Consider the following 19,103-nt stretch of genomic DNA (forward strand, 5'->3'; position numbering starts at 1 on the left):
TTAAATTGTTAACTTTGTTGGTAATATGCTGGCCTGGTGAAGAAAAACAGACCTGTCTCTTGGTCTGTCCATCCAAACAGGATTTAGGTGGTACGCAAGGATGGAAAAAGTCGTTGGGTGGTACGAGATCTCTACAAGGTTGAGAACCACTGTCTTAAGTGAACAAAAACTTGCAAAATTTAATTTTGAAAGGGTAATGAATTACTACGTTATCCCCCCGAGATTTACACTCTGCAATAAGAGAAGCCAGTGGATCGAATAGGTCGCAGTTCGGCAGTTCTTCAACGGGCACGACAAGTCCGTATTTCACTTTACTCTTTTAGCACTTGGACATGAGATTTCGCACTGTATCTATGGATAGAAATTGAAGTAGTACCCTTTTTTAAGCACACCAAAACTGAAAGCCATTATTTTTTTTAAGTTGTGAAACAAAAAATACCACATCGAATTTGAACGCAATAGTTTTACAAAGACAACCGATAAATTCAGATTGCCCGAGGCAGAGTGGTTTAAGTATCGTGTAAGAGAAAAGAATCGGCGAGTAAAGCACACTTTTTTCACAACACAACGGCGACAATTACGATGCGCCCCAGGTTATACTTCAAGAGACAACGATATAGTGCCCAGGCACAAAAGCGCGGCGAGAAAATCAATACGGTCGAGGGCGCGTTTTTCATCGACTCAAAACTTTGCTCTTAGACAATTTGAGAGATGCAGAAGTTGAAGCCATGTTGTATATTTCGTTGCATTACAGACCGGTGAAACTCTCGCCTACTCTGCGATATCGGTATTTTTTACCCAAGGCTTTGATAATTGAGTTTATAATCCCATGCAGTGACAGAGTTAGAATTAGGACCGGAATTTTACCTTTTTAACAAACCTCTGCGAGTGTAGGATATACAAAGCTATTGACAAAAAGTCAATACATTTGAACAGCTTTGTTGCATTCAAACAGGCGACCAAACAGTGATGGCGTAAGCCTCTTCGACGATGCTTTGACAATCAATATTATAAATCGCAGTAAACACATGAAGGCATTGGTTGGAAAAGGTAATACCCAAACAGCAGTTTGTTTAAATTTTCAGCAAAGAAGTGGGTTCTTTGTTTAGCAAACTGGAAAGTGTACAGACTGTCGTTGTTGTCTATTTTGTACGACAAATTGGATTATCATAAGAAAAATGATGTCCACCGTTTTACAAGTGATTGGCTTCATACTTGGAATTCTTGCTTGGGTTGGAATGATAGGAACGTGCGCCTCGCCGGAATGGAGAAAGAACAGCAACGGGCAGACAATTATAGACAGTACTTTGAGGTATGAAATGGTAACATATAGTACATAATTAGTAACCTAAAGAAATGGATAGCACGGTTTGGAAACTGGATCGTTTTATGGATGTACGTTGGCAAAAAAAAACATCTTGCAAGTATTGGTGCCCTAAAAATTGCTTTCTAAAATGTCGACTATTAGATTGAAAGCCGCTTTTTGTTACGTTTGGTTTCAAACAAATTTGTTATTCAATCGGTGTGATGTACTACTTGTTTTTCAAGAACAATTGGTTTTAACATGTGTTTTTGTTACACAGGATCCATTGCCGACTAAACCTAAAACGTGTGGTTAACTTTAAATTAACAATTTGCTGCACAAACGCATGTTGTTTACAATGTCGTTTATATTGCTACTTATAAGAGTAATTTTCTTGTGTAGGTATGACGGTCTATGGATGAAATGCAAAGCTTTTGTTACTGGGCAAACGCAGTGTGATTCATACAATGCCGTGTTCTTCGGTTTGCCAGGTAAAGAAAGTTTGGACATTCACTTTAACGTTTTTGGAAACTTGGGTGCCAAGTTTTATGGGTATTACCTATTCAATAGCGGAAAACGCATGTTTAACGCTGCCTAATTACGCAAACTGCAGAGATTTCTTTAAAGGGAGCTAGGGCCGCGGCCGAACGGTAAAATCAATACATCTGCTCATAAATTGAAAATGCACATAGCCACCGAACGAGGAGCGGGTTGCATGAACTCGCCAAACTCATAAGCGAACCCAGAGCAACAACAACTGTCAAAGTATATTTTTCTTTAAAAGTTTTTGTCGCAAAATCAATTTTGATCTGCCAGCGATCTGAAGTAATTCAGTGCTTAACGGTAACTTGAAACGATTTCCCTTAGCGTCATTCGCATCCATTATTGATTCGAAGAGTTTTAATGCCGTAAGATGCAGTAAAGTTTAATGAGCCGCTGGCCCAATTGGCCCAATGAAGTTTATTAATTGTTGACGAGGTTGCACTTAGGCCGCAAACTTCAACACTCGAAAGCTGTGTTCCAGGAAGCGTCAACAAAGAGGACAAACTTTATGTTAAAACGTAGCCGACACATTGGTACGAAGTTGCACTAACAAACTCATTTATTTTTTTTTGAAATTTAAACAATTGCAGTAAATATTAATTCTCTTTTTTTCACATGTGTGATATCATGCCCCGCGCTTAGTCCGTGTGATAAAACATCTTGTCAATTTTGCTACTGAAAATTCATCATTAGCACGGAGTAACATTGCGGCAATGTTTAGTTGACGTTTGATATTTTCACGGACCGGTGTCATATTTCGCTTGTGCATGCTAATCGATATCTCAGTAAGCTCGGCCCAAATGGACGCACATAGGCGACAGTATGACCTGCAAATAAAACGTCCAATGCATCAAATGATTTTATTTCGTTTTGTATTTTACAGAGGTCCTCCAGATATGCCGGGCTTTGGTAATTACCTCTATTGGCGTAGGCTTCATCGCTATTCTTGTTACTATCTTCGGGTTAAAATGCGTCAACGCAGGTTGCGGTAGCGGCCGTGTAAAACCAAGAATATCTTTAATTGGAGGATTGTTGTTCGGTATAGCAGGTAAGTCTGATTACGAATCCATTCTGTTTTCAAGTAAAAGTCATCTGTTGTGTTTGTCCAAAGCATGAAAGGTGCTGGTGTGTAGGCTGCTAATGCATGGAGGTGAAATAGTTCATCAGTTATTGGCATGTCATTCATTTGCTTAAATATGGGCTGGGCCTTTCTTCAAATGAGTGGAATTTAATAGCCTTCAGCGCAGGATTACTCAAAACCTGGTTGCTTTTAATTGGAGGCTTTATTAGGCCTTATGTGCGCTTTCAGTGTTTTGACTTTTATTTATTTTACAGCCGTTTTGAAATATCAACTCACTTGTCACAAGAGGGTATTAATGCAAGTAACAACATTGAAAACATTTTAATGCTCACAAAATACTTTTTATTTTGGCCGCAGTTTTTTGGTTTGTTTTTGGGCTGGTTTAGATTAAAGTTCTTCACCCCTTTAGCCACAAACGTCTCTTTGTTTTGATGACCAAAAGAAAACCAAAAACGTTTCCAAACGATTGTTAATTAACCATTCATGGTATTGTTAAGCAATTTGTTGTAATATTTTCTGATTACACCGCTAGTAAAGACTCCTACACTAAATAAACAGCGAAACTCTTCATAAAGAAACCATAAACGTTTCAAAGAAACTATAACAAGAGTTGTACATTCATTTTACGAAATTAGGACTTTGTACTGGAGGTACAGTCTATTTCGCTTATCAATGGTCATCGCAAGACGGCTACAGTGTAATGAACGGATTTTACGTGGCCATGGGTACAGCTTTTGATGCTTTGTTGGCATCAGCTCTTCTCATCGCTGGGTCACTCTCATCGTGTTCCAACGCAAAGGAGACAATTAAATCACAAGCATATTCCTTCCGACGAAGATCGGTAAACTTACTGACCCGTCGTGAGGATCGCCGGGACTGTATTGCCGATAACTCCAAACCTAGTCGAATTCGCGGAGCTCAGAACCCTGTGTGCATCACAGATTATGTATAGAAAATGTTATGATACCTTAATAGCCTGTAGACTGCTGTTTTTTTCCAAACGCCATTACCTCCCTTGGCCCCACCCCATCCAACAAATCAAAGTGTGCAAGCCACTAGTCCCCTCATAAATATTTTATTACTATAGTCGCATTTTATCTTTTGCTTGTGGCTTCTTTGACTTTACTAACCCCATTCACTCGACATTGACTAATATTGCATCGCTGAAGCACGAAGTTTCAGACTTGTATATCGTACCTTAGAATTTTAGATAGCTGCACATATTATGCAACACACGCGTACTCAGCATATATATTACGCAAGGCATTCACTGTGGAACAGCAGCTTGGGTTTTCGCGAAGTGCGTGAACGAAAATTGTCTTGACATCGAGCAAATCACTGGGGCACGCTTTCCTCCACGCGGAACAACCATCGGGAGGGGGATCTATTTGGGTTGGATTTCAGCAGCTCTGTCGTTTTTATCTTGTTTATGTTCACTACAGCTTTGTCACAATAAAGAAGTATCTGTATCCCTAACCCACTATGAACCACGAAACAGTTTACCTATGGGTACTTATTATACACACCACTTGTCCTCTGTGTCAAATAATAGTTGCGTTGGGAGCGCTTTAAAATCAAACCCTTTGGCAACTTGCCAGACTTTGACTTCAAATGGTCTGGATAAATGGCTAACCCTAGCTGGTTCCATGTCAACAATGAGCGACAGCAGTTCTAATGTGAACGTGGAAGTATTTTCGCCCTACCTTTGTACTACCCGTGTTTAACTTTATATATTTTTGTGCATGTTTAATGTTTTGCATGTTTTCTGTTGGTGTGATCTGTTTGTGGTGTTGTATATTTTTCTGAATTTGACTAATTTTATACTCGTGCGCAATAAATCGTAAAAAATTACAATAACTAGTGCATATTCATTAAATATAACGATGATTAATAGTGGTGGTTTGAATCGGTGCTTCTAAAATTCGGCCAGACACTTGAGGAGCTATATCTAATTGGCTTGCCATTCACTTAATCTAAAACCTACTGAATTGCTTAAACACTCGCAAATTGAAAGCATGTTATGTTGTCGTCCGCTATCGATCGGCGAATTTGCTTGATTAACTAGCTCCCCGCCCAGGTCCGTTTTCAAGTCTCTGGAGAACCTGCAAATGTAATGTTATTGTTGCAAGCCAACTGTCACTGTCTGTCGTTGGTGTAGCCTCACCTCACGTGCAAGCTTGCGCGAGAGCGGCGTTGTTTGCATCTGACATAAAACTTACATAGTTTAAAATTTACCCTTTAGCCGCCCTGATCGGAGGCGCCGTGTCGTACTATGCGCACGGCGTTGTCCAGGAGTACTACAACCCCATATTGGAGGACAAAAGGCCCAAATTCCTTCGTTTAGAGTACGGATATGCTTTGTTTATCGGTAAGTTTAAGCGCATATATGTCAATAAGTACGTGTGATTTGACACAGTAATATCAGGTTATTATCTCTTCCAGGTTGGGCAAGTTTAGTCGTTGGCATTCTCGGAAGCGTCCTTATTTGTGCGGCTAGCATCACTATGTTGGTAAAACATAAGCCACAACCACATACCACCCATGTTCACGAGCTTAGGCCTTTAAGCATCGTACCAAACCCGACGAAATTGGATCCAGTACCCGTGCAAGTTTACCGCGCCACACCGCAGTCCTCCGGCAGGCAAGTAAGAATTCAGAAAAATCCAACGGCTTCTTCATCCCACAACGGAACGGACAGACCGAGAACAAGCTCCGGCTCGTCCACAAACAAATCTTCCACATTAACTCAAAACGCCAAGGCCGCACATCATCCACGCCACAACCATCATACACACCAACATCATGGTACTGTACCACGCGAAAGGGCCATCGCGGTAGATCAAAACTCATCGAGGTCTAGGCGGCGTCGAAGCTACGACGAAGAGATGCCCAGGCGTTCGCGACCGGCAAGAGGACAAATAAAGCAATATGTGTAGCAATACAAAAGGGCCAAATGTCATGATCAATACCTGGTGTATGGGAGCAAAATTTAGCTCCTAGGTTTGTACACCACAACCTCAATTTTTATGCAAACCAAAGTGGAGTAAAATTACATTTGACTCCGGACACCTTACCAGTGAAAGTGATTTCCACACAAACAAACATTATCACAAATCATGCCGTAAAATATTTCAGACATAAAAAGTTTCTATTCCATAACTTAAACAACCACGGGTCTGAAACTTATGTCAGCATTCTGTAACATGCGTTGCCTGCCCTGCCTTGTGTATTTAAATACGTTTTATCACTTTCTAGCAAAATGTGCATGCTACACAGCTGGCTGTTAAAAGAATGAAAATCTTTTGAAATCCATAACCTATTTTTCAGTCATCCATGCCAAAATAAGGGTAACAATTGATTTTGACCCTGCATGTCAGTCCAGCAATCTAGAGAAAATCTGAACATTTATTGAAAAAAGGCACCAGAAAGTAAGAAAAATGTTTACATAGTAAACAACTCATTGAGACCTAGGAGATTTGGACCATCTCGTTTCCCTTTTACTTTAGGTTTTTTTTTACTCCAGTTTTGTGCACATCTTTACCATTTCTACTTTTTTCCTGCTTGATTCTCACACAATAAAGTCTCAAAATGTTTGCTTTTGTAGGTATCATGTTGGCAACCCATCACTGGTGTCATACCTTTGCAAATTTTGCAGTTGATTGCTTAGCCTTTTTCACAAATAGTGGAAGATTATACTTGTATTCAGCTGCCTGTAAAATGATCATTCAACATGAGGTTCAAGACTTTAAATGGCATTAAAAACAGAAATTTTTAAGAGGATGAAACACAACAATCAACACTCTACAATGCCACATCCACCAAACTGTCCAAACTTCAATCAATTGGAATATTGTTTTAAAACTGTACCTCTTAATCATTGGATGCTAGTGGGGTTAAACTAATAAAATACCGAACCACAATGACCCAAACTAGTTCTGTAAAATTGTCCCAATCAGCTGCTATTTAAAATTTTTGACCATTATAGGCATTTTGGGCAACAACTAGTCACAGGTTTGAGGTCATCAGGAAGGTTTATTTTATATATGCTCAGTTGCACTTGAGAATAGATCACAGAAACCAGAAAGCCTACTATATAGTCAAGAAAGCCTACTATATCAGCCATAAGGGGGTCATCTGGGTTTGGTTCATTCATGAGAAGTTGAAGGGATGTAAGAACAGAACTTATGTTTAATGAAGGCTTCCAAGAACCCTGTTGATGAAAAAACAACAACATTGAAACCAATCATTGTGGCAAATAAAAAACAAAACTACCTGTGGTGGGCTTTTTAATATATCCAGGCAAATTCTACCATTTGAATCAATGTTTGGGTGATATATTGGTGTTTTAAATTGCAACAAAGGTGGCTCAAATGGATAACGATCTGGTAGAATGATATCAATAGAAAATACTCCATTTTCATATGGTGTCCCTTCACACCCAATAATCTCTGTGGTAAATAACATTTTTTTAATCAAATGTATCTGATTTATGTGAAAAACATACATATTGACAACATACATACGTGCTTTTAAATGAAATTTGTCAGGCTCCTCTAGCCAGCAGGAAATGCATGGTGGAGGATGTGTAGTCAGCATTTGAATCTCTCTCTTTAGCCTAAGTGTCCTTTGCATGTTTTACTGTTTTCGCCTGATTAGCAAAGTTGCAAGCCAACTGCCACTGTCTGAGACTAGCAAAGACCGGTCAACTTTGCGTTATTTTGTTGGGATTGGTTTCGATTGAATACACCCAACGACTCCACAATTTCAGTGACAAGGTAGAGGAAAGTGACGTGTGGGGGTTTTCCCTGTTTGCGTATAGCGTACGCTCTATTAAACGTGTTTTACAGTCTTTGGTAACCGTAATTTGTACTATAAAAGACAAACTGCTTTTGCTTCAGATGTTAAGGTTTGATCGGATACGCATGAATGCTGCTATTTATTTTTTGCTGTAAACAAACCGTAGTTTGTAGTTTGAACACTCTCATCGTCAGGTTGCTGGTTTTGCGGTAAAGCGGATGAGTCTTATTATCACTCGTTTTAACATCTAATTTTGTATGAAAAGTAATGTTTATGTTAAAAACCTCATTGGTTCTTTATGGAAACCTTTTGCATGAAGCGCAAGTCGCCACAACCCAAAAACTTCCGCCGCGGCGTCGCACTTTGGACACCATGGCATAAACAAAACATGAAAAAGCTGAACTTTACAGTGCCGGCAAAAAAATCTTTTCATTCGGTTGGCAAAAAAAAATTACATGTAAATTCTGCATAAGTTCTTAGCTTACTGTTTCCGCCAAAAGCATTGTGTTGCAAAAACGCTTCTAGTTATGTCATAAGCTACTGTTTGGCTACACTTTGCCGCAAAGCCATTGCTCTGCGTGCCTAATGTTGCTTTACAGCTTCGTGATTAGTAAGGTCGGTGAAATCACACAATATTTTTTATATTCCTAAAATTTCGAGGTCTTGCAAAATTTTTTTTAAGCACTAAAGTGGGTCGATAAAAGATTCAAATGGAAGAAAAATCTTGTGCCTTGACTTTGTTAAAGAAGGGAGATTCTTTGATTGCTGCACTGAGCATGGGCTTCTTTGCTGCCTGGCGACATGGTAGCTAAAGATCCTTCTAAAATCGATGACGATTGTCCTGTTTAAAACGTTGTGGAGAAGCTCAGGGTGCTTGTTTTTGTACTTCAACGGCGGTTATAGATGGATATGAGGTTACTTCACACTTCAAAAGCTTACCCGTACTTGGCGAAGTCTTCTTAGGTGCGCCAGAACCTGAATTTCTCTTCTGAACCATCCCGTGTGGCAATTACACCGCTGACCTTTTAATTGATAAATTGCCTCTTTTGAGACCCCTCATATCTCTGGCTACAACAGTCACAGAATCTCCATTCTCTAACAAAGTCAAGGCATAAGGTTTTTCTTCCATTTGCATCTTCTTTCGACCCATTTTCGTGTTTTTGCCGGCACTGTATATAGCGAACAAACACAGTTGAATAGCAGTTGAAGCAAGAGCATTCCACTTTAGCCTATACTTCAACATGGTATCATTTTTTACTTTAGTTTTAATTCTTACATTAACAAATAACCAATCTGGCGATCACACTCACAAGCTGGCAAATAATCAAGTCTTTTAAAAAAACATTTTCAAAACATTTGTGGTGGATCCCAAATATTTTAATGGGCTACTATAATTTATAGGACGATCCAGCGCCACAAAACGCCAGTTTAGACAACTACGTTTTCCCAGTATAGCCTATACCTGGACAGGAATATATACTCAAAATAAATGATACGTGTTTGTTGCATATAACCCCTACCACTAAAATTGTACAGATTAGCATCTATAATCCAAGTTTTAAATACTATCGTTTAAAAAATAGCTCAAAATTTAAATTGCCTCAATTCATTTTCTTGTTTAGTCGGCAGCTGATTGTTGGTTGATGCAAAAAAACGTAGGCTATGCAATTTTACCTTTGAAAAACTCCATAGATACCGGTAATTGAGTAGTGGGAATAGTCGCGATACGGCACTATAATAGTCGGCGTGATTTTTACTTTTTTTGCCAAGGGGCTATAATGGTAATTGGCACCACATTTTTAAACGATTTCTAAACTTTAGAAAGTTGATCGGGCGATAGTTTTCTATGTACAAATGGGATTTTTCTGGTTTACGGATAGAAATTACGACACCCTATTTGTCTCAAAAACTACACCAGCCTCGAAAGCATGGCTGCGTTAATTAGTGTAAAGTTCATATTATTCAAGAAAACTTTGATCCCGCATAACAATTTTTGGTGGTCATAGTTTACCTTCGAAAGCGTTTGTCTCATCCAATCTTGGAAGCATTCCCTAATGTGAGTGTAGCCTACTAATTTTTTACTTTTGATGGTGCAGCATTTTTTTGCTTGTACTAACGTTGTAAATTAATTGTTTTTTTATTGTATTTTTCGACAATCAGGCGGCAAATTGTCGAAAAAATTAATTGTTTTGAAGCCCTAAGGTAATCTTGTATTGCGTTTTACTTCTGATATTAAATTTAGTGTGGTTATGGCCATTTTCTCCATTCTACGCACCTCAGCGATCCACTTTTTAGTTTTTTTCGACAATTTTCGCGTCTTCTTTCAAGCACGTTTTCATTCCAGTGGCACTATGCCTGAATGCGTGCTAAGATCAAATTGAACTTGTTAGTGTACTTGATTGTGTAGTTCGTGTGTGACGCTTACAAAGCCAAGACGACTTCGGGGCGTTTTTGTGTGTCGATGTAGTGTTTTGATATTGGATGTTTAATGCGAAACCCGTGGTATAGATTAAACTTATCCATTGGTTGAAAATGCTTGTTTTGTGTTACTCTCCCATTAGTTCATACAATTAAAATCGCCATCTAAAGAAAATATTATGGTACATTACACAGAATTGAAACACGATGCTGGAGTGTGCACTTCCTGCACAAACATAGCCAAATATAAATTGGGTTAAAAACAACAATTCGATAGTTTTGCAACCCAGCGACGTTATAGGATTTTGTAATGTGGTACATTTAAATACGATTTACACCTATATCACTATCGCATTTGCATAAATACGACATGTCGGACCATAGCTGACATCCTTTGCTTTCCAACCACAATGTACACGTGCGTAATTGGCAATATGAACACAATTAGGCAATATTAACACAAATAGCTGTAATGGTAAATTTTGGGATAGCATTAACTGTTTTACTGACACTAAACATTGAGTACATTTTGCACTGCGTTTGCATTCGCATGTTCTCTCGATCGTCGTATTGGTGTCCGGATTTGTGTTTTTTTCTCCGCCACGCCGCTCTTTTCGCCACATTTCGGCAAAATATTGGTATTCAAGCTGAGACTTTAGCTCGGTTGTGTTCCCCCTTGATTCGTTCTTGTGGCCCAGACGGAGCTTGTTCTCGGCCTGTCCTTTCCGTTGTGGGACGAAGTAGCCATTTGATTTTTCTGTATTTGGACGTGCATGCAGGAGGATTGTTGGGTGGCGCGGTAGACTAGTACGGGTACCAGTAGATTAGTACGGGTTCCAATTTGGTAGTATTTGGTACAATGCTTAAGGGCCTGAGAAACATTGCGTCATTAAACAATACATGACCTGTACTTGCAGTAATTCAGAGTTTGAACTGTGAAAGTCAACTTATAGAACATCGCTTCTTTGGTTGTGCAACTTCACGAGGCCTCCCACCACTGCTTGCTGCAGTTGCTTTTGGTATGTCTGGAAGGCCACCAATGTGGCGTTTCTGCAAAAATAACCAACTTCTGACACTACACTCGGTCAAGATTAACCAAGTTTTAACACCTACACAGATACAATCCAAGCACAAAAATCAGAAAGAGAATGTTTGGCGTTTTGACCACAGATTTAAAATTTAAATTTATTTATTTACAGTGCACAATAAAAAAATTCTATGGTAAACAAAGTGAAGAAAAGGTTAGCAAAGTGAATAAATTATGGCAATAGTGTAAGAGGATGACATAAGATATAACATAGGTCACAAACAAACTCTGGTGCAAAACTGGCATGCAACATGTATTGGTTATAAAGTATGAAAGTCATGCAAATATTTCAAAGAACCAGACACTAGATGCGTTTCTACTGATGAAATTACACCTTTTTAACTGTTTTGTTAAGGAATAACTACTTACCCATTTGAAGTTAGCTGTTTGCAAAGCTTTTGCTCCTACAACTGTAATAGCACACCTAAAAACATCAAGGTTTTCAAGATTGCTCAAACAATCGGCCAGAACAATTGCACCCTCATCACCAAACCTGTTGTCTCTTAGATTCAAATAGACCATCTGTAAATATACATGCAGTTTTGTCAGGTTAAATTCAATGTAATTTGTGACATGTGTGCTGTGATGCATGTTTTCTATTTATTTTAAACAACAACAAAAAGACAAAAACAAATGAAACCAACGACAGAAGAAAATATGATGAGAAAAATGGTTGGGGATTTAAAAAAGCGAATTATTCCACTGAACCTTAATCTTCTTTAAAATTCGTGGTTCAGCCATTGAAATTCAACAAACCAAAGCTTTGGTACATCACTGCTACCACCATTCAAACACATCGTCTATCGAATATGGTTTGTCACATAATGTGATGATGAAAATGATATTGTGTGTGCCTTTCCCACAAAAATCTTGTAACTTAACAAATGCAACTACTATCGACTTTCAATCAGAGCATGAACAATTCACAAAACATTTTTCCTCCAACATTAGTTTTGTGGTTCACTTTCACAATTGGAAACTTAAAAGTAGCTTTCTCACTGAGTGGTCCATGTCAAGGATGGCAGCAACCAATGCTCGCAAGCAAGTGATGGTCAAATTACATTTACACAACAACAGTTGACGAATGTTGTTGATACAAGACAACACAAGATTGACACCAATCGACTCAATGTTGTTTCCTCCCACACCAAGGATATTCATCTGCAAACAGATTGGTTGAAATTCGAACCATCTGCTGTGGAATTTGAACCTACAACAGGGGTTTATCTTGGGCTGGCTTTTGAGCTAAGTAGGTATATGTGGGGATGGCTCTTGAGCTTAATCTTAAAAATCACACACACTTGCAGGGTTTGGATGGTGAGACAAATTAGATTGGTACTGTTTTTTTATTAATTTATTATTGTATTTATTTTTTATTTATAATTTATTAATTTATGCTCAGAATAGTATTAAAAACAAAATCTCTAGAATGAAAAAGAAAATGGTGACCACAAACATATAAAGAGCAAAACCCTAAATGTGCCAACCAAAAATAAAAACATGAAAACTTTTTTTGATATGTAAAAAATCGGGTTAACATTAGTAGTAGTGATGGGACGGGTACCCAGTATCGATGGTATCGAACGATTTCAGTGGTTTCGATACTCGTACTCGGTATCGAAATATTTTGCCTCAGTTTTCGATACCAACGTGCGAGTACCAAAGGCCGATTTACACCATAAGAATACGGGGAACTTTATGCCAATATTTGCTTCGGACAGCACAAAACTGGAAAAAAGTTCCGCCAGTTTACGCATATCTTTTTCGCTATCACGTGGAGATTACATTTTTCGGCATGTGTGTGTGCACGCCTGTACCCCGACCATGGCAGATAAATTAGCCAGTGATATACAACTAAGTACAACACTACACCTAAGTACTCGATAATCGTACTCGGTACTCGGTATCGAAGGTATATACATGTGGTACTCGTACTCGGTATCGGTACTCGCTTCAAAACCTGGTATCGTCCCATCACTAATTAGTAGCTTACTGGTTTTTGCCGCTTGCTGATTTCATGGCACAGTTGTTCAAGACCATCACCTGTGACTGAACAACTATCCAAACCCAGCCCATCAAGTTTATGGACACCAGATGCAAAATTGTCCAAAGCACTCTTTGACATCACATTTTCACTGAAATTCAACCAGATCATCTACAAATCACCAAAATGCATATGTTATCTGATAAATATCTGCATTGTTTAATTTCTGTCAAAAATACTTATCCTAATGAACAACGCTAAATATTGGCACACAATTACTTTTTTCATTGCTTTTGTTACAACAATACTGTTATGTAAACTAGCAATCTATTTGCATTGGCATAAAGGAGCTTAATTATTATTATTTTTCTAAACACATTGGAAGTTAAAAACAACAAAGTAGCATTGCAATTGTTTATGAAGTTTCGTTAAAAACTATGTGATTGGAACTATGTTGTATCTTGTTACATAAAACCTAACAAACTTCAAAAGTTGTGTTAAAAAGGAATGTTAAAAAGTTAAACACAACAAATGTTACATTTGTATCTCGTTTTGTTGTGGCTTCTGCTATTGCATTGAAATCTTCCTCTTGCAAGTTGCAACTATAAAGTGATAATACTTGCAACATGTGCATGGATTTAGCCACATACTTCCCAATACCATCGAGTTTGTTGCTAGACAAGTCAAGAAAAAGTAACTGTAAGACACAAATATGAAATTTGAAATTTTATAAAATGTAAAATGACCCTTTGCATTTTGTGAAGATTGTGTTATTGATTAGATTTACAGTCAGTCATCAATAACCTGCAAACTATAAAATCACATACATGGATGTTATGTTCTGTGATGACATCAAATAGATTTTCCACCATGGGAATTGTCAAACCACAAGCTCGTAGTGTCAATTCAGTGATACCAGGAAGAAGCTCCATAATAATTTCAAAATGGAGTGTTAAATTAAATTCCTTTAAATGCAACTTGGGAATCTAACAAAAAAGTGTATAAGCACATCATAATATTTGGCCTACCTACAAGCTGCAAAAATAACAAGTAGCAATTAATATTTTAAATCTTATCATAATACTTTCGATTTCAAGTTTCTTGTAATACCCTTTAATACCACAATAGAGTTGATGTTGCAAACCCATTATTTACAAAATTAACATTTAAAAAAAATGTTTTTTACTTTGTATTTGGATTGTTGAACAGGGCCAAGTAACATATGTAGACCTAATTCAGTGAAAGTGTCTGGATTCCACCAATCCCCCACTTGAAGCTGGCGAGGTTCTTTCGAAGCTGATAAGACATGACAGGAACTCATTATTTGGTGGGGAAGAAAATTTCCTGACAGTAACAATGAGCCAGGAAGGGAATTGGCAACAGCCTTGGTAAACTCATCATCTTTGGACTCATTTGCCCAACTGCACATGTTAAAAAGAGTGGGATCTTTGTCTCTTGAATTGAACTTGTTTACATGTGGAGATGTTTTTTTGACGTTATGAAAGTATTCTCTTGGTGTAATAGGGAAATCATTAGGTAACTCACTCAAATGGGGGAGAAGCTTTTTGGCTTGGGTTTTCACAATCTTTTCCTTATTTTTTGATTGCTGGGTATGAGGAAATAATATTTTCAGTTTGTCTTGGACTTCTCGATGACAAAACCCAAATAGAAAGCGGACAACCACATCCCAGGAACTTTGTTGAAATATCTGTTCAATCTTGGACAAAAATTCCTCATAAGATGCAAATACCATGAGATGAAGTGCAGCCAAAAACTCCTGCCATGTGGCATGAATGAAAAAAAAAGTTTTTTTCCCATCTAAAATCAACAAACCATGTTGTTGTGGATTTTTAGCATGAGTACACATAAATGGCTCAATAAATTTAATTTCTATGCCATGTTTCTCAAAATCGCTGCTGGGAAACGAAAACTGTCTATTTTCAACACCACTAAAAGCCAGCTTTGTTAGTTGTTTTAAATGCTTTCTATCAGTATGAAATTTTTGCTTGTGCTGCCATCGCTCAAGTTGACTCAGAAATACATCAGAAGTTGACAAAACCGGTTTGTTTGACATCAAGTTGTCAACAAAGTATGGAATGATCAGTTTCGCAAAGATTGGAATAAACAACAATGCAGATACGTTGGGTTGTTTTTCCAGCTCATCTTGGACATGTTTAAGTTGCTCTTCAGTTTTAGAATACTGTTTGCAGAGAAGATTTTGAGATTCTTTGCTGAGACCTAAAACTTGTAACATAAATTCCGGCTTGCATTTTGGGTTAAAGTTCAAAAATGCATTAGGTCGAGAAGCAATCAACTTTTTTGCTTTGGGAAGTAAGCGACATTTTACCAAATTCATCAGGATACAGTAAGCTGGTTTCTCTTCATAAAGTGACATGCCATATGGATGTTTGGAGAAATCACCAGTTATTTCTGCTTCATCCAGCCCATCAATCACAATCAATGTGTTTACAGATTCATTAATTTCTTTTAAAATTAAATCATCTTTTTTCTGTTTAAATTTGTGGTCATGATCAGTGGACACAAGAAGGAACTTCAGAACACTGATTTTTTCTGCAAAGTCAACATCACGTATAGAAATATAGAACACAAATGAATGAGGATATGACTCAATCCAATGCTTCAAAACAAATTTACAAAATGTGGTTTTTCCTATTCCTGCAATTCCGACTAGTCCAGTCACATTTTGCTTGCTACTGTTTTCATGTGATGATTCCCTTTTCTCATTGTATGCACAGGCTGCTTCCTCAAAAATATTTTCTGGCATTATATTTTTTTTGTCAGATTGTTTTTTGAACAACCAGCTGCTTGAGTTTCCAAATTCTTCTTCACTCACATTTTCTTGTTTTGTTGCTAGCAGAGGAACGCGGTCTTTTAGTTTGGATAATGAGCATTTCAGGAAATTTCTCCAAGATTGTTTTTCGGAGTATGTGACTGCTTTTTTCAAAAAACAATCAGTTAACTATGGGTAAAACTTGATTTAGTTGTTTTATAGTGTTTGCAAATGTGTTTTTTAACTATATTTTTTTAATTTTAATAAACATAAATTTGATATCATACTAGAACAAAAAAGCAAGCTGCAACACACAGAAATGATTTTAAAACATCGGTACATCTTGTCCACTTTTTTGCAGTACATGCGAAATTTGCTTTCATATCATAGAAATGCTCATAAGACCGTCTATTGCAGTAGGCTAAAGTTATGTAGGCCTAAAGTTAAAAACAACAACTTGAATTTAAACACTGAACTAACCTTCAGCTGAGGATTTAGCTGCTTTCAAATTTGATTTGGAATCTTTGATGTTTTTTGAAGAATCTTTTCGTACATAAGCTACAAAATGTTTATGTTTTGAAATTTCAAATAAACTAGAAGGGTGGCTTAGCACATATTGCCCTTGCATATACACTATAACCTATTTTAAAACATTGATATATTTCCTATGCTTATTTTGTATTGGGTCCCATATTAGTCACCGTCTTCTATAACCTTAGTCGTTTCTGCAGGCAAAAACTCATGGGTCCCCACACATGCAAAGTTGAAAATAATGCAATTCAAGAGATAACCATGAGAAAGTCGGGTGTTGTAAGGTAAAACACAGTGATCGGCACTGGGCTTAAATAATAATACTATGTAGAATACAAACTATAAAATTAGATTTACCCCAGATATTGGTTGAAGTATGTCCTATTTAACATTTTAAAAAACTGACCCATTTTAGGGGGCTAGTAGGGTAACTAATTGGGTTCGACACACAAACTAAAAAATATATAAAAACCACAATGACTCAATCAATAGTACTGCAAAATTTCAGCCAATTCGCCAATGTTTAAAATTTCGACCACTAGATGTGTTTTGAGCTACAACCATTAATGTTTCTGACATCATAGGGCTGTTAACAAGCCCCTAGCTGCCATGGCACAAAAACGACCACCAAGCAACCCACCAACGAGCAACATACAACTGGTTGCCCTTTTGCGCCAAAGAAATCTTTCGTTTGTGGTGCCCAGTAACATACAAATACGTTTTACACTTTAGGGGCTTGTGGGGTAAATGTTAGGACTACAGGGTTGAACACAACAATCGACACCAATAAATGGCATACTATACAAGAAATCCAAATTTCAGCCAATTCTGACACTGTTTAAAAACTCACCCATTTTAGGGGGCTAGCGGGGTAAATACTGGGGTTATCAACAAAAACAAAGTGGGATGCACATCTACATGAATATATCTACCATCTGTGTAAATTTCAGCCAAATCCATCAAACATTTGATGGAAAAACGAGTCGGACAAACTTTGGGTAAAAACACCCATTTTAGGGGGCGAGCGGGGTAAATACTGGGGTTATCAACAAAAACAAAGTGGGATGCACATCAACATAACTATATCTACCATCTGTGTAAATTTCAGCCAAATCCATCAAACATTTGATGGAAAAACGAGTCGGACAAACTTTGGGAAGAAAAAAAGAAAAAAACAATTTGAGTAAAATCAATATGAGTCCCCTTCAGGGAAGGGGACCCATAATAATGCACTTTTGGGGACCAACATTTAGGTTATGGGGACAAACTACAAAGGTGGATTTCCTATATATTGGCATTTTTTATATGGTATGTCATATTTAATGATTTATGAAACACACACTATTGGACCTACTGACATGACTGTATTTGTAAAAATATCAAATTGGTATTAACATGATAAGTTGCTTTCCAATGACAATTTAGTAGAAATATCCAAACAAAACGAAGTTCTTGTCCAAATATATATTATATATAGTATTTAAAAAACTGGAAAAATACACCCAGTTTTTTTTGTAAAGGGGTTTATGTGGGTGAACCACTGGGTCAAAACTTACATAGACAAATTCAGATAGATATCTATTATGTATGCAAATATTAAAAAGTTGGAAGCACTTTTCCTTGAGCAAACATGGGAAATCGATTATCATTTCAATAAAATTCCCAAAATCCCTTGATTGCACCATTGAACAATTGGAAAATACCTAAAAATGACCAAATTCACACAAAATCTTACTTAAATTTCCACCAACCATGTTTACAGTAGAATGAATAAATGAACTTCCTTCAATACTGACTGAGGCAGATCCTGCACCACAAACTTTGTTTGTACCAGTGGCGTATCCAACGGGGGGGGTTTGGGGGTTCGGACCCCCCCCCCCTTTTCAAAAAGTTGTGCGTAAATTAAATAGGCCCAAATCGTTCCGTTTACCACTGCGTGATAACAGGGAGTAGTTATCTCAAAGACGCGAGCCTTCAATCTCTTGTATTCGCTTGTTATCTAATCCCCAATTGTGACGTAACAAGGGTTTAATACGGAGGTTTATGCGCTAACAATAGGAAAGTTACGTTCCGGCTAGGATGCTGGTAGCAGTTTCTTGCAAAGTGGTAACTGCACTAAGTGCAACATATCAAACTGTTTTTGCACTTGAACAATGTAAAAGTGTTAAAAACGTGTAATGTTGTGTTGATCCGCCAAACACGTAATAGTTTGTCAAAAACATTAGATCGATGTAAATCGAGTTATGTTATTAGGGTAATTTGTTACGTGCCAGGCACAATTTATGCCTTCTGCAGTTACCACCTTTAGTGCATTCGTGACTTTGCGCAACTTAACAGTAGGATTACCGCTTCTGCAAGAGATTTAGTTCTTTAGAAATTGGACCCTGTTTTTTTAAGCAACGATTTTGATTGACTGACAGTCACGCTTATTTTGCAGCTGCAGTTTGGCTGAGTAAGCGAGATAGCAGCGGCGAAATCAGAAAACTACAAAGCTTTCGCTAAAATTACCTGTTCTTCCTGCCAATTAGATGGGTAGAGAAACCGCCAATTTTGGAAAAAGTGCTTTGC

At 37.7% G+C, this 19,103-nt stretch overlaps 3 protein-coding genes across 4 annotated transcripts; 1 reads left to right on the forward strand and 2 right to left on the reverse strand.

Annotated features, from left to right (window-relative positions):
* The first annotated feature begins 643 nt into the window (after positions 1-643).
* Positions 644-6,520, forward strand: LOC145227727 (claudin-7-like). The gene is made up of 5 exons (XM_080092626.1): positions 644-1,312; positions 1,706-1,794; positions 2,730-2,894; positions 5,170-5,295; positions 5,370-6,520. The coding sequence occupies exons 1-5, from the start codon at positions 1,179-1,181 to the stop codon at positions 5,861-5,863; spliced, it is 1,008 nt and encodes a 335-aa protein (XP_079948752.1). The 5' UTR covers positions 644-1,178; the 3' UTR covers positions 5,864-6,520.
* On the reverse strand, positions 6,315-9,000 carry LOC145227728 (ubiquitin-conjugating enzyme E2 T-like). 2 transcript variants are annotated; one of them, XM_080092628.1, is made up of 4 exons: positions 7,451-8,997; positions 7,200-7,375; positions 7,039-7,137; positions 6,315-6,637 (listed from the first exon to the last, which is right to left on the reverse strand). In XM_080092628.1, exons 1-4 carry the CDS (start codon positions 7,557-7,559, stop codon positions 6,560-6,562), a joined length of 462 nt encoding a protein of 153 aa, XP_079948754.1. In that variant the 5' UTR covers positions 7,560-8,997; the 3' UTR covers positions 6,315-6,559. The 2 variants fall into 2 exon arrangements, with proteins under 2 accessions (XP_079948754.1, XP_079948753.1); XM_080092627.1 differs by having other exon boundaries at positions 6,590-7,137; positions 7,451-9,000.
* Positions 9,001-10,257: 1,257 nt separating this feature from the next.
* LOC145230018 (NACHT, LRR and PYD domains-containing protein 3-like) lies at positions 10,258-18,795 on the reverse strand. Its single transcript, XM_080095370.1, has 9 exons — positions 18,271-18,795; positions 16,485-16,562; positions 14,400-16,168; positions 14,041-14,199; positions 13,752-13,910; positions 13,223-13,384; positions 12,229-12,390; positions 11,599-11,751; positions 10,258-11,192 (listed from the first exon to the last, which is right to left on the reverse strand). Exons 1-9 carry the CDS (start codon positions 18,287-18,289, stop codon positions 11,085-11,087), a joined length of 2,769 nt encoding a protein of 922 aa, XP_079951496.1. The 5' UTR covers positions 18,290-18,795; the 3' UTR covers positions 10,258-11,084.
* Positions 18,796-19,103: the final 308 nt, after the last annotated feature.

The sequence above is a fragment of the Phallusia mammillata genome, chromosome 5, assembly GCF_965637545.1.
Source record: "Phallusia mammillata chromosome 5, kaPhaMamm4.hap1.1, whole genome shotgun sequence".
Taxonomy (NCBI): Eukaryota; Metazoa; Chordata; class Ascidiacea; order Phlebobranchia; family Ascidiidae; genus Phallusia; species Phallusia mammillata.